Source organism: Setaria viridis, chromosome 9 (assembly GCF_005286985.2).
Source record: "Setaria viridis chromosome 9, Setaria_viridis_v4.0, whole genome shotgun sequence".
Classification (NCBI taxonomy): Eukaryota; Viridiplantae; Streptophyta; class Magnoliopsida; order Poales; family Poaceae; genus Setaria; species Setaria viridis.
In genome coordinates, this window is record NC_048271.2 from 14589026 (window position 1) to 14603450 (window position 14425).

The 14425-nt window shown below is 46.9% G+C and overlaps 2 protein-coding genes across 2 annotated transcripts; both read right to left on the reverse strand.

Annotated features, from left to right (window-relative positions):
* Positions 1–1033: 1033 nt before the first annotated feature.
* LOC117835949 (probable prolyl 4-hydroxylase 3) lies at positions 1034–4365 on the reverse strand. Its single transcript, XM_034715280.2, has 8 exons — positions 4100–4365; positions 3883–3970; positions 3104–3201; positions 2929–3026; positions 1915–2044; positions 1635–1822; positions 1439–1535; positions 1034–1264 (listed from the first exon to the last, which is right to left on the reverse strand). Exons 1-7 carry the CDS (start codon positions 4348–4350, stop codon positions 1462–1464), a joined length of 927 nt encoding a protein of 308 aa, XP_034571171.1. The 5' UTR covers positions 4351–4365; the 3' UTR covers positions 1034–1264; positions 1439–1461.
* Positions 4366–10347: 5982 nt separating this feature from the next.
* On the reverse strand, positions 10348–14007 carry LOC117837500 (1-acyl-sn-glycerol-3-phosphate acyltransferase BAT2, chloroplastic). The gene is made up of 6 exons (XM_034717145.2): positions 13703–14007; positions 13399–13596; positions 12408–12814; positions 11986–12087; positions 11593–11894; positions 10348–10736 (listed from the first exon to the last, which is right to left on the reverse strand). The coding sequence occupies exons 1-5, from the start codon at positions 13773–13775 to the stop codon at positions 11667–11669; spliced, it is 1008 nt and encodes a 335-aa protein (XP_034573036.1). The 5' UTR covers positions 13776–14007; the 3' UTR covers positions 10348–10736; positions 11593–11666.
* Between the last annotated feature and the right edge of the window lie 418 nt (positions 14008–14425).

Below are 14425 nucleotides of genomic sequence, written 5' to 3' on the forward strand. Positions count from 1 at the left end.
AGTCGTCTGAAGGTCGGGCATATGTCGCACACGCATGGCTGGACACGTGGCAAGATGCAAGAGGTAGAACCACGTCGAAGCACTAGAGGCAAGGAATGTAAGGTTGCGTTTGGTTTCCCCTTGCTTATTTTTAGGGACTAAACTCCCTTTTAGTCCCTCCCTGTTTGGTTCTAGTGATTAAAGGGCAGTAAATGAGTAGTACAATGACCAACTTGCCTCTAATCATTGTTGTCTCTACTTTTTTCCTTCTCCCACTCCATGGCTGAGCCGCTGCCTCCTCCTCCTCCTCGCCGGGGACCTCACGGGCACCAGCGGTGCTGGCCTCCGCACCGTGCGGTCCCCCTCCTCCTCCTTCCCCGCCGCCGCCGCGTGCTGCGCCTGGGACAACGTGTCCTGCGACGCCGGCAGCCACGTCCTGCGCCTCCCCGCGTGCGGCCACGCGGGACCACTCCCGGCGGGCGGGAGCTGTGGTGGGCGAGTGGGAGCTGCGGCGGGCAGGTGGCTGGGGGTGGCAGGGCCGCCGGCGGTAGGCGGGTGGCCAGGGATGGCGGGGGCCAACGGCAGGGTCGGGGAGGGTGGGGGCCGGCGGGGCAACGGGGCGGGTGGGGTAAGGGGGATACAGACAGGACATAAATGAGGGTAAGGGGTGTCCAGGGTACACTTTAGTCACCATAAGCAACCCCTTGGTGACTTATGGACTAAAGTTTAGTCCCTCCATAAAGTTTAGTCCCCATAAGCAAGTCTGTTTGGATCTTAGGGACTAAAAGAACTAAACTTTAGTCAAAAATAAGCCAGGTGAATCAAACACAGCTTAAGTACTAATATTTAGTCAGGGAGCGTGTGTGTTCCTGCAGGAGCCACTGCTTCATCTACAGATGTCGAAGGAAATGAGAACGCGCGTATCGCAGGATACAGTATGGTTCGCCTCAGGACTAGCCTCAGTTTAGGCCAAACAAACTCATCTTAAGACAGCACAAGCTTCTCCAATCTTACCGTACGAAATAATGCCTAGCAGCAAGGGAAAAAGAAAATGTTTTCACCATCTGTAAGACATCCTATCTTGATTTCAATAAGGGCAATGACAGTTTATACACCCAACGCGTCCATCTCTTCTGAATGATCATGGTTCATCAGCCTAACATGTTAATGTACAACACGAAGCCTCGGTAACATCTAGAAACAAAAACTGTAATTCAATCCTCTATGGAAAATCGATGCCCTCAACATGTGCTAAAATGTCCGCAAGCCCGAACCGGTGCATGACCTGCAAGGAGTTGAAAAGAAAATTTGAAATGTATCTTCAGAGTTGACCTTGGGCGTTTGCATAAGTGGAGGAATAGTAGGTGGTGCAGGGTAGAGGCCCAGCACTACTTTTGCAGTACGCAAACTAATAAAATGGTTCAACCACCATTTTTGGTTTCTGAGTGAATTCTAGTACCTGGTGTCTGTGTTTACTTGTATCTAAATTTTGTACTCATGAACGCGCATCCACTTTGTCGATGACCATTTGTTGCCTTTTATCACTGGGCATCCACCTAAAGGAAATTTGCAGTTGAATAGAAGTGTCAGTGTACTGTGGCATAACACTTAACTGTTGAAAAACATGTCATGGCATGAAGATTAAGTAATCTCACCATGAAGGCTTGTGGGATCAAGGGATCCATCAGGCTTCATGCTCCAGAAAAGTAGCGCATCTCCCATCTTCGGTTTAACAGATAAACCCCTCTTTGCACATGCAGATAGCTCATTATAAAATGGTGATGAGCTGCTGTTTACTGTAGAGGACGGGAACACGGTCTCACCACCATCTTCAACATCGGAACTAGCAAATAACAATTGCCATTATTGAAAGATAATTTCAATTTGGTCATCGATGGTGCATATTCAAAGAATACCAAATATTGTAATACATACAGATACATAAGAAGAGTTGCTATACGCTGGCCTCCATTTTTGGTGTTGTAATCATCATGGAAGTAATCGAAGTGTGGCTCGTACTTCTGTCCAACTTCATAGTGGAGGACTTGAAGACCCTCTCCATGCTCTGCAAAATAATGGGGAAACAATAAAGAGAGGTGCTGATGGCATTTAAAGTAAAATTGCACAAGAAAATAATCAGGCACAGAGGCAGCTGTCAAAGAAAGACGTTGCACCTAGCGGTTGTTATTTATATTTACGACTGGCCATCTGATTCTGCGATAAAGGTTATTATTTTTCTATTTGCTGAAATAGAGTTGATACTTGATACTTGAGGCCCCTTGTGTAGTACCTCGTGATTAACATATACATTTGGATATCAAAACTATCCACATTTAGCAAAACTGTGCATGCTGTGCTGTTCCAAAAATCTAAGTTCTGGAAACATACTGGTGAGTGCACAATCAATACATTCAATTTTTTGCACATCATGCATGTCTTTAATGAAACCTGACAGAGTGATATGTACACACTGAAACCTCAAAAGTTATTATACTAAAGTACAGCATGCTTTCCCATAAGGCCATAACTGTGACAAAATCAAGGATGTATTAAATCTACCATAGTGCAGTTTAGTTATTTGTAGATTGTGATTGTGTTAACAATCTTAAGTACACTACGTTATGTCTGATTTGGTGATTCAGTGAGACAGTTAAAGCATAAATCAGGACTTCCAAGTTCCATAACACAGCCTATTTTATCTGTATGCTGGACATAAAAGTATGGTTCAAAGTTAGGCACCATTTAAATATTAAAGCTGTAGTCAGGACTTTCAAGTCATTCCATGAAGCAGTACAACTGAAGAATTGCCAAACGTACGAGTTAGCTGTGTCAAACAGCACTATCCATACATTAAATCTAATGACTAAATTTCCTGTGAGCATACTAGCTTTTTTTTCACAGAATAGTACGCAGAGACTTCAAGTTTAACCCATGGTAAATACTACATACCTACAGGTATGAAGGTGTAATCTGCTATCCTTTTCTCGATTATACGAATAATTTTGTCCTGACCTCTTCTAAGAAACATTCCTGAACTTGTCCGCACCCTGCATATACCACACGCAAAATGAGCATCACAGGCGGTGTAACATCTCTGAAATTGGAATTTCAGCCATGTTCAAACCTGCTATCCTTGCTCCCTCCAGTTGCTGCATCAACTACTGTCGACTTCTTCATCTGAGGCTTTGCCAGTGAAATCAAATATTCACATTCTTCCTTGGACTGAGAATAACATAAAATTTAGTCATAACCTAGTTGCTTGGTGAAGCAATTGGAAACAGTCAGCAGTAATCAAAGAGTTGAATATGAACAATTGAACACGACACCAATCCTGGCATTACTTCCTTTTCTATTATGCAACCTCTGCAGAAGCAAACATGACTTCATACGCAACATTCAAATGATTTGGCAAGTGAATTTCAGATGATAGGCTTAAAATGAAGCAAACATCCATCCCATATGGTCGAAAACCTGAGGTTAGACTCCAGATCCACCACTTTAGCAATTCACACTCTGCATGACACTACGAGACTATGACTACAAATGTCAAGTCCAATGCTGCACCTGCTCTGCTCAAGTTATTGGTGAAGCTCAATGACAGCTGTATCCCATATGTACACTAGCCATTTCAAGTAAACTGGCAGTATTGGGCCGCCAGATCTAGAAAAGTGTCATCAAAACTACATTTTCTGTATCCCCTTCGCAGCATCACCAGTTCTCACTCTGTTTCTGTACATACAAGTACAACCACTTCGGGGACAGGGTCGCCTAAAGCATTGGTAAATGTTACTGAAAAAGGAACAACGAATCTCGAAGAGGGCTAAGCAAATTCGATCGCATAATCGAGGGCGTCAGCTAATGGTCCTTCCCAGCAAACAGAAACGAATGAGGCGAGGGACTCACGAGGAAGTTGTGGTAGACGAACGCGCGGGGCTCCCACGACAGCACCTCCGTCCACGGCTCCCCCTTTTCCCCGCGCATCTCCAGCCCCCTGCAGCACGCAAGCGCGAGCACGAGCACGAGCAAACCACGCGGTCAGCATCATCTCACAAAGGAAACGGAAGAGAGATCGCGGAGGCGGAGGCGCGCGGGGGCCAAAAAAAGAAGAGAAGAAACGCACGACTCGGAGGCGGATCTGCGGAAGCGCGAGCGCAGGCGCGGCCGGGAGAGGCCCGCGCCGCGGGGCCCGGCGCCGTCGGAGGCCCCCGGCAGCGAGAGCGCGCCGAGCGCGAGGAGGAGGAGCAGCGCCGCGCATGCCAGCAGCAGCGCCGCCACCACCGCCATGGACGGCCTCCCGCCCCGCTTCCCGCCCCCGCCGCCGCCGCCGCCCAGCAGCGGCCTCCCGCCCCGAACCGCCCCCCGGCCCGCCATACCGCCCACGTCACAGCGCCACGCGCGTCGGGTTCGCTGCCTCCTACCCTCGGTCTCCTCTCCCTCTCTCTCCTCCTGCCGGTGGTTCTAGCTCCCTCCCCCTCCCTCCCTCTCTCTGACCTGAGTCGCGGGTTTTTTTTATCGCGAATGATGATACTGCCGCGCTGGTCCTCGCTCGGTACGACCTACGACGAGGCGCGGCCGGGTTCGGTATGTGACGTGTCAGGCGACTAAGGAGGTGGGCCCCTTGCGTCGGCCCAAGTCCATCAGGGGGTGGGGGGGGGGGCACTCTGGGCCGTATCCCACCCGGCACCACCAGTTGGGGTGGAGAATTTATGCACTTGACCCAAGACCCTGCCTGGCGTGTGTGTCTGTGTGGTGGACCAGTTGCACCGTTGCAGTTGGGGTCTTTTGTAACCATGAACCATGGTGTCGTCTGTCGTGTGCATTGTTACACTGAACCATGATCGTTTCATCAAACTTTCGAAGATGACTGACCGCGCTTGCCGAGGGGTGCTCATCGTGTGCGGAAGCGGAAACCGGCTTTGTCAAGATTCAAGAGGTCCGACGATCTCGTTCGCGTAAGGCTTCATGCACGTACTCCCGGACTATGAGGAGTGCCCTGCTTTGACAGAGGATGCATGCGACTGTGTAGTCGTGTATTTTGTACGTACGAGTGCCGCCGATGAGATTGACTGCCTGCACCAGATATTTTGGTCCAAGTCATGGCTTCTCTCGAGCAAATAATGGGAGGGACTGGATGGATTTCTTGGGCCGGATTTTAGCCAGAGGATGCATGTGAGTTGTGTTGGGCTTGAGCCGGGCAAAAAAGCCCGTACGCCATGGCAGCGACTCATCCGGCCCCGTGCCCATGCGTCGATCGGTCGCGCAGCAAGCTCGCTCGGGGTTAGCTTATGGCGTAATTGGTTTGCGCCCAACCTGGCTCGCATTGGGAGCCAGGCTCCCGCTGGCCTGGGAAGATGTTGATTGGTTGTCTGTATTTCTCCGGCCAACTGCGAATAGATGTTATTTGGTTGCTTGGCCGCGAATAGATGTTATTTGGTTGCCCGCATCATTAAATTAAATATTATATGGGATAAAATGTTCAAAATAAGTGTCATTATAATATTTATTTTATATAAGTATATTATAATAACTCTTTCTTTACATTACTAAACTTTAATAAGGTTATGGATCCCTACCGACTAGGATACTGGCTGGACCTGATAAGTGGGCCCGCATGACCAAGGCGTGCGGGTCGAGGACATGGAGATACTTGGAGTACACGTCAAGGCAACTGGACAGTTCAAATCTGCTCAGATATCGTGAAACGCGTATTGTACTCTGACTCAGATTATCTTCCATGTAACTATTGAGTAGATTTGATTCAAACTGATTTGTAACTCTAGGTCATCAGCTTATATAAGATTGGCTACGTATTCTTCTGCTTACAGGACGATGCATGGAGTCCGTATGCGTCTCGTCTACGGTCTAGCACCGTAGCACGCGTACGCAGCCGAGACGAGACTGCTACGCGGTGCGTGGCGCGCCGCTGGCTTCGCGTACCGCGCACGCAAGACGACACCACGTCGCACGATCGTCGTCTCCGACTCCACTCCTCGCGCGTCCGGCCGAACAGGAGTACGTGATGCTGCACGTCCTCTGACCGCGCCGCGAAGCATGGTGATGTTTAGTACCACACCGAGAACATCAAGCGAGAAGTGCAGGTTCAATTACGTGCCGCTACTGCAGCCATGCTTCGCCGGGCACGTAGCGGTGCCCACTCATCCCAAACTTCGGGGGGCAAAGGTGCTGGGCTGCTGGCTCGGCGGGGTGTACACCACCATGTGCTGGAACCGACACCCTCCCTGCATGTACGGCCAGTGTGACGGTCAAGGAGAAGCGGTGGGCTGGTGTGACGGTGACGACCGTAAATCCGACTACCGTGAGGGTCACGATCAAATCCGTACGGTACTGCACTAAGAGGGTTGGCTCGCTTCTTCGAATGGGCTCCTCGAGACGAGACGAGGATAAGGATAGAATGATATTTGCTCTATACAATAGAAGATGAACCAAAATATTAAACTGATTGAGGTCTCAGAAAAAAACAATTTTGATGTTCGAAAAAATCTCATAAAAGAATGTAATTCTAGGAATTAGATTTAGCTACCTGCCTAATTAATTGATCAGATTTGATTTTGCATATCAAAACTTACTACATGTGGCCAACAAATGAGGGTATGGAAGTCTTTTTCATCGCCACTAATCTGTCTTTTGTTTCTATTTGCATCGATCATTGTAATCGGGAGGCGAATTGTGCAGCACATGAGTTAGCTAGAGAAGCAATGAAAAGCAAATTATCTTGTAATTGGGTCGATGAACCCCCTAGTTTCATTCTAGGAGCTTTGGCGAACCATGTAACTATTATTCAATATCAATAAAGGGCGCCAAATGGCTTTCTCAAAAAAAAAAAGGCCCATAAAGTTTCTAATTTTCTATCACCAAGACACTATTTAATTTAATATTATTGAACACATTAGAAACATATTTTTTTAGATATGGATCAAACCACAAACATTAGAAAGATATAACTGTGTATTTGAAAGTTGAAACTACCATCGAAGACGAACCTTGTTGACTACATTCATATTAAAATGGTACATATTTTGACATCGGAGGAAATAGATGGTATGGTATGGAACAAGCTAGTGATATTGGACCACCTCAAAAAATTAGAGCTAGAATACATACCATCTAAGGCTATTATTGGTGCTGGTTTTGTAAGATTTTCACTCTTGTTAAATGAAGCGCCATGGCCTAAACTAATGAACGGAGAAGGAACATGTTCCATCGGGATGAAACTTAGTATACACACTTACCTATACATTGGAAATAAAATGAAACCCTCAGTGCGAGTGTGAGCGTGTGGCCTTTTGGTAACATTAGCATAGGGCTTGTTCGCTTCAGCTTATTCTGCCGGCTTATCAGCCACCAAATAGTATTTTCCTCTCACAACAAATCAGCCGTTTCAGCTTTTCAGCCGGATTATAAGCCGAAGCAAACAAGCGCATAGTGCTCGTGTATGCCTACTAATCCTTTTTTTAAGGAAGTGAGAATCAATTAGATAAAAAATTCGATATTGTATCAGCACCATTGATGACCTGTTTGGCTCCAGGTGTTAAACTTTAACACCCATCACATCGAATGTTTGGATGCTAATTAAGAGTATTAAATATAGGCTAATTACAAAACTAATTGCACAGATGGAGTGTAATTCGCGAGACGAATCTATTAAGCCTAATTAATCCATGATTTGACAATGTGGTGCTACAGTGGATTAATTAGGCTTAATAGATTCGTCTCGCCAATTAGCACAGGATTCTGCAATTAGTTTTATGATTAGCTCATGTTTAGTTCTCATAATTAGCATCCGAACATTCGATGTAACACTGTTAAAGTTTAGTATGAGATGCATATTACATGGGTAGGGCCACAACCCCACTACTTCCGTAAAAGAATTTGAGCAAGCTTGTTCAGCTAAAGCATGTCACCGTACCGCAGTGAACTAACTGAACTCCCCTGAGCTCGATCGCTCACAAGCAACTTAACCTCGGCATGGATCTATATTCTTTCCTAGACAGTAGAGTGCGGATAATGCAGCGACAAATCTGAAGTTCGTGCATGTGCATTTATCGTCTATACGGTCTAGCTGGGCACATGTACTACGCAGATGGCGCGGCGCCGTGAGCTCGGTCCCGGTGCGGGCGTCGATCGAAGCCCGTGGCGCCGCGCTGCCGCCGCGCGGCAAGAGGTCTCCATCGGGTGGCTTCAACTGTGTCCGACTCCAATCGACCGATCCCCACATGCACGCTTGCCAGTTGCCAGCTTCCCGAATTGCCACGCAGCCAGCTTCAGTCCAGCACCCCACGCGGCGTGCCACCGTGTCTTCGCGCACGCACGCGCACGCGCACGCGCCAGTGCTTGCAGATGCTGTACGTGACGGCCGCGGTTTGATTTTGTCCCATACCGGCGAGCGTCGAGCGAGAGAACCAGCTGAAATGACGTGCCGCTCCACAACACTTCGCCGGGCCTCGTAGCGGTGGCCCACGTCATCCCAAGCTTGGGGGCAAAGGTGTTGGCTCGACGGGGTGGCAGAGCACCATGTACTGGAACCGACACTCCTGGCTCTGCGGGTCCGACGGTGTGACGGTCAAGGATGACGGTCCCGGTCACCGTAAATCCGGATGGTCCTGCACGAAGGGGGCTGGGTCGCTCCGTATCAATGCCAGCACTCTATCGAGCCACCACCTTTTTTTTCATTTATATTTATTTTGTGATCGTATGATTCTTTTATACAAAATAATATGTGGTTCTAATGTGTATTTTTGAAAAGGGAATGTTGGTTGATTTAAGGATCTTCCGCTATTGACATGTGGCGAATAAACAACTTAGATCCGCTTCTAATTTTCATTATTATTACGTTTCGACAATAAGAGCAGTTGAATTTGCCTTCTTGCATTAGACCCGCTCCTAATTTTTCATGGTGTTATGTTCATTTTTCTATTTATTTTTATCAATTGCTAAGAAATAATCCGAAATAGAAAGAACTTTTTTCAAATGCCGATTCTTAAACTTATTATATTAAACTTATTATATTAAGTATATGTTTGGTAGGGAGTTCTAGAAAAATTTCTGGAACTAAGTGCAAATACTGAAACCACTTTATTTGAGCCTTCAAGATATAGGTTTAGCCTGGATCTCGGAACTGAAACCTTGCCAAACACTCAAATTGCATATATGACTCCATAAATTTAGCCTTGAGTATTATTTAGGTCCATACATTTCTAAAATCTGATATTTATACCTGCTACCTCATCCGTCGGATGTGCTCCATCTCCCTCAACCCTACCTTTCCATGTGGTCACTGCCTGTCACCTCCTCCTAGGCCTGTGTGCTGCCGGTCCTGCCACCTCCCTCCCCGTGCGCTGCCTTCACCTTCCTATGCATGCGCATCACCAGCTCCGCCACCGACTTTGCCGCTCCCACGCACGCAATTGTTGCAACCGCCGCTTCTGCCTCTGCACCTCGCCGTTGTCGTGTGCTGATCCCATCACCAAATAAGAAACAATGAACATTTTTTTCAAAATGTTGATCTAGGTTTTGACAAATGTTATCCATTATGTTAAGATGCTAAAATAGATTTTTTTTTCAAATGTTGAAGGTAGTGTTTTTCAAAATGTTGATATATTTTTTTCTAAAAAATATTGAATCTACTATTTTCTAAATGTTGATCTATTTTTCAGAAAATGTTGAATGTAATCTTCTAAAGTGTTGAAGTTGGATCTTTAATTTGGATCCAATGGACTTTAAAGTCACATTACTTAACCAATTTTCAAAAGTTATATAGAAGCCCACGCTGTTGCCTATGCTGCCGATGCAGCGAGCCGCGTACCGCGATGCTACAGCCGACGTGTTTGGGATGAGATAGCTCATTGGTGCGACCAACCTGCGGTCACACCGCAAGCTTGGCTGCCTTGTAACACCATAGGCCATAGCCACCTGGTGGTCCAATCTGAGCGACTCACCAGGAACGCCAAAGAAGAGACTCCGCCCCTCATGTGATCTTTGAATGAAAGGAGGAACACAGAGTCTTCAATTGCAAGGAGCAAAGGAGAATCCGGTGATGTCACTGTTGTGAAAGATAAAAGATGAATGGAGGAACTGGTGATGGCGGGGTGCAAAAGGGTTAGGTGAATTCTGTCATGATCCTTAATTGTTGCTAAACTGTTGTAACCTCACCTGCCTAGGCTCTTATTCTTAACTAATACAATAGGTAGATTTCTTGCCTGTTAGTTTATTGGGTACAGGTACGAGATTGATAATTGCAAAGCGATCAAACTAAGATTCAGACAGTAAGCAAAACAAGAAAAAAAAAGGGACGAAAAAAAGGCGATCAACAAAAAAAGAAGACAGTTCGGAACCAGACACCAGCAAAGCTGCAAAGGAGCAACTGACAAGTCTTGTTAGGGAGCCTTCGGCCGGCTACATCAAGATAGTACAGTAAAACAAATATTGTCTGGGCTTTGATGCTCCCATGTTCAACTTTGAGCCAAAACTGCTTTTTGAGGTCCCCGGTCGGCCTGTTCAGGGCACAAACCAAGGGGGGAATTCCATTGCAAAATGACAGAATTCACATGGGCCTTATTTTCCATCGATGAAGTGACCTCTCAGCCTTTTACATCGCTTTGTAGTGTTACACGGCAAAAAAAAAAAAGGGGGGGGGGGGGGGGGGGGGGGGGGGGGGGAGGGGGATTGCAACATTGGACCACATGTTACAAGTTACAACTACCAATCCAGCCATTTTTTCCCACTCCTGCCTTTACATCCTGCAACAAAGAAGATAAAAGCACTCAAAACCTGATAGAAGCCATATGGAACCCTTAAAGTTCAGATTGCATAATGAACAACGTATCATGGGGGGGCCAGAGCACAAGCGACGCATCTGATCTTTTATCAGCTAATAATATGGAAGAGATAATACATAGCATTCACTATGCCACAACTGTTTGAATGCAAGAAACACTGCACATGCCTGAACATGCATCAAAATCATGTGCTTGAGAGCACTGCCTGGACCAGCTAATTTGAACCTGCGGAGACAATTGCATCTGATATTTAAAGTTGCTGACAGAGGAAGAGCATATTTCATACTCCGATCCCAATGTAGTTTTAGGTTTGTCCTAAGTCAAACTTGTTTACCTATGACCTGATAGCTAAAAATATAAATAGTTTGGCAACACAATGCTGATACTACTAGACTCATCATGTCATGTAATTTAACAATATATTTCAATTTTTTAAGAAATATATATATCTTTTCAGAAATTGGTGGTCAAAATTCCACCTTTTAGACTGTGTGGATGTCCTAAACTTCTTATATTTCTGACTGGTGGGAGTACTCAGCAATAATATATATATCAAAGCAAAGGGGTGGAAGGATAAAAGAGTAAGTACACCTCCAGTGTCAATCAGTTCCATTATTTTCATAGGTACTCTAGTGTTGTAGTGGAGAACAGTCTCAAATATCTTGAGCACAGAAGGGTCCCATGCAATTACAGTGCATAAACAATTTTTTTTGACAAAACATAAACACAACTATTGAACAAAGAGCAGCCCGAACTCCTAAAGATCAAATATTGCCTAGCTTCTCAGAATATCAGAGTAGGTAGTTATCATTAGTACCTGGTAACGAGCTTTGCCTCAAGTACTCTGCCTTGGAATGTCTTCTTGGAAATAGACCAAAGCACCTAATTGCTCTAGTGCACTCCATAACCATGTAGAAGAAGAGTGTCTGCTATCACATTCCTTGCTTCGGAACATAATGTTTCTGCATTTTTCCCTTGAATAGGTCGGTGAATAATCACCTTTACTGAACCTGAATTGAGAATGCCTTCCATTCCAGAAGGCATCAATTTCCCAGTCCCGATAAGAGTAATAGGTATCACAGGAGCACCGGTCTTTGTGGCAACACTGAATGCGCCCCTCTGAGAATAATTATTATAGCATGTCATTGCTCCGAGTAAAGTTAAACGCATAACATGCACAGAAATGAGACCTAGTTTGATAGAATCTAACCTTAAATGCACCTAACTTGCCATCTCTACTTCGAGTCCCCTCCGGAAAGAAAAATACAGATGCTCCTTTTCCAACCAAGTCCACACACCGCTTGAGACAATCCTGCATTTACAAAACCAATTTTATGGCGAAACATGGAGATAGTATACAAGTAAGATGGAAAGAACTAGAAAAGACATTAACTGAAAAATATAATGTATATTAATGCTAAACAATAACACTACATAAACTTGGTTATCTGGTTTGCTTATTTGTTTTGAACAACATGCCAAAGCTGTGTTAACAAAAAAGGGGGCATGTTAGGCCAATTACCAAACAAACTGTCTTATGTGTCCCTCTAAATAACAAACACAATCCAGAACATAATGTTTCATCACAAATTTATCTAAATTATATCCAAAAAGGGATGAATTTACTCGTACCAGCTGGCTCCTGCTGTCCATACGGCGCAGAGGAATCACACCCAGGAGATACATCGCCCACCCTATAATAGGGAACATAAAGATACTGGTCTTGCTTATAAACTTGAAGCACCTCCCTAGAGTTAGAAGGGTATAGATATCCAAGAAGCTCTGATGGTTAGCAACGTAGACAGCAGGGCTGTTATTTGGAGGTAGATTCTCCATTCCCTCAACCTCAAGCTTGTAGAACATGGAAATTGTCAAAGTAGCCCAAATCTTCGCAATGTAGTGCTGTGCTCTTCTACGGTACCGGTCAAATAGCAAAACGAGTGGATGAACCACAACCATAGCTACAAATAAAAAGATTGCTGCAACTGCAGTCACCAAATAGAAGCAAACCCCTCTGACTCTTGAAGCCACTTGCAGGTCTGTTAAAATAATTTCAAGTTAGCAACTTAGCATAAGCAGATCCAATTATAGAGTTTGATCTCTAGCATTTGTCTCTGTAGACAGTTCATTTCACACAAGCTATTTGTTGCCTTGTTGGACATGTGCACCTACTTTCCCCAGTAAGTATGAGACATAACTAGTACCTCACGACTACTAACTCTTCTATGTTCATGAAACAGGGAAACACAATGGTAAAGTAGTGCTATTACATGCTAAGATATCTAAGGCTACACACTGCCAGATGTCTCCCTGTTTCTATAGCTGAACAATGTGGTGACCCCTTTCAGTTAGGTAGGAGTAACCATTGTAGTCATAGTACTAATTGTAAGGAACCAAACAATCATTTGATTTGGGTGTAATCAATACACCTATAATCATCTAAGGACGGAGCATTAGCAACAGCAATTTAGTCATTGCAGGTTCACAAAGGTTGATTTCTACGCCCATTATTCTCCCATTTCGCAGGTATATGTCAGCCAGCCCACTCTTCCAATTAGCGAGGTCACGATGATTTTATAGAACAGTAAAAACATTTTCACGTATATCCAGTAAGCTGGAATACCTGACAGCGCCTGCGTGGAATCCCCGGCTGCGGCTGCGGCGCCACCGGCGACAACATCCGAGCGCACAACCACCGTATCTCTCCGCCGCTGCCGCCACCTCGTCTCGAGAACCTGCGGGCTCGGGGTCCAGAAGGCCCCCACCGACACCCGATGCCGCGAGCTCCTCGCACCAAACCCGCCACCGCCAACGGCCGCCACTACGGACCAACCAATAAATCATCAATCAATCAGATAAGATCAGCACCGGAGCTTATCCGCCCTGAGAGAGCCTAGCGCCCGAGCAGAGCGGCGAGGCGGCAATACCGTGGGCCGAGGAGGAGGCGACGGGGATCGGCGGCGCGGCCGCGGCGGGCCCCGGCCGGAGGAGCGTCCCCATGGCCCGCCCGCCCGCCTGCTTCCTCCTCGCTGCTGCCGCGACCCGCGACGGCGGGGCTCGCGATCTCGTTCCCGCCGACGGAGGAGGCTGCCGGGTCGCGCGGCGGAGGGAGGTGGCGGGCACGTGGCGAACGTGGGGGCGCGGGGCCTTTTCGGTGTGGGAGGGGGCCAGGGAGGGAGATGGGGGAGCTTCGCTGGAGAGGATCGGATAAATCCGTGGGGACTCGAGGCGGGCGCAGCGAAGGAGACGGGAGGGGATTTGGGCGGGGTGGGTGCCTCTGCGTCAGCGGACGCGTGGTCGCGCGCGGATGGGCGGCTGGATGCCCGCGCGCGTGCGCCGGCGAGGCGATGCGACCGGTGGGGTTGGGGTGGGGCCGTTGCGGGCTGGCGGCGGCGGCTGGGCGCAGTACGGCCAACGGCACCGGCGCTCGTGGCTTGGCCCGCTTGTTCGTTTTTGACGTGGCACGTTGGACAAAATGGGGCAGTAAAACCTCGGCGTTTTTATCGTGGTTTCCGAAGTTTCCTATGCGATTTGGAACTTTACCCTGGACGGCCGGTGTTCTCCTTCCTGTCCCCATCTTGCTTCTGCCGTCTTTGGCAAGAGGAACTGATCGCAACATGCAGCATAGCTCAGCCCCCTGTGACCATTTT

Coding starts and splice junctions, on each gene's coding strand:
- LOC117835949 (XM_034715280.2), bottom strand. CDS start 4,350: ATGGCGGGCCGGGGGGCGGTTCGGGGCGGGAGGCCGCTGCTGGGCGGC. Junction 3,027..3,103: donor GGAGGGAGCAAGGATAGCAG/GTTTGAACATGG, acceptor TGGTATATGCAG/GGTGCGGACAAGTTCAGGAA. Junction 1,536..1,634: donor TGATCCCACAAGCCTTCATG/GTGAGATTACTT, acceptor AATTTCCTTTAG/GTGGATGCCCAGTGATAAAA.
- LOC117837500 (XM_034717145.2), bottom strand. CDS start 13,775: ATGGGGACGCTCCTCCGGCCGGGGCCCGCCGCGGCCGCGCCGCCGATC. Junction 12,815..13,398: donor TTCCACGCAGGCGCTGTCAG/GTATTCCAGCTT, acceptor TTATTTTAACAG/ACCTGCAAGTGGCTTCAAGA. Junction 11,895..11,985: donor GCAAGTTAGGTGCATTTAAG/GTTAGATTCTAT, acceptor AATTATTCTCAG/AGGGGCGCATTCAGTGTTGC.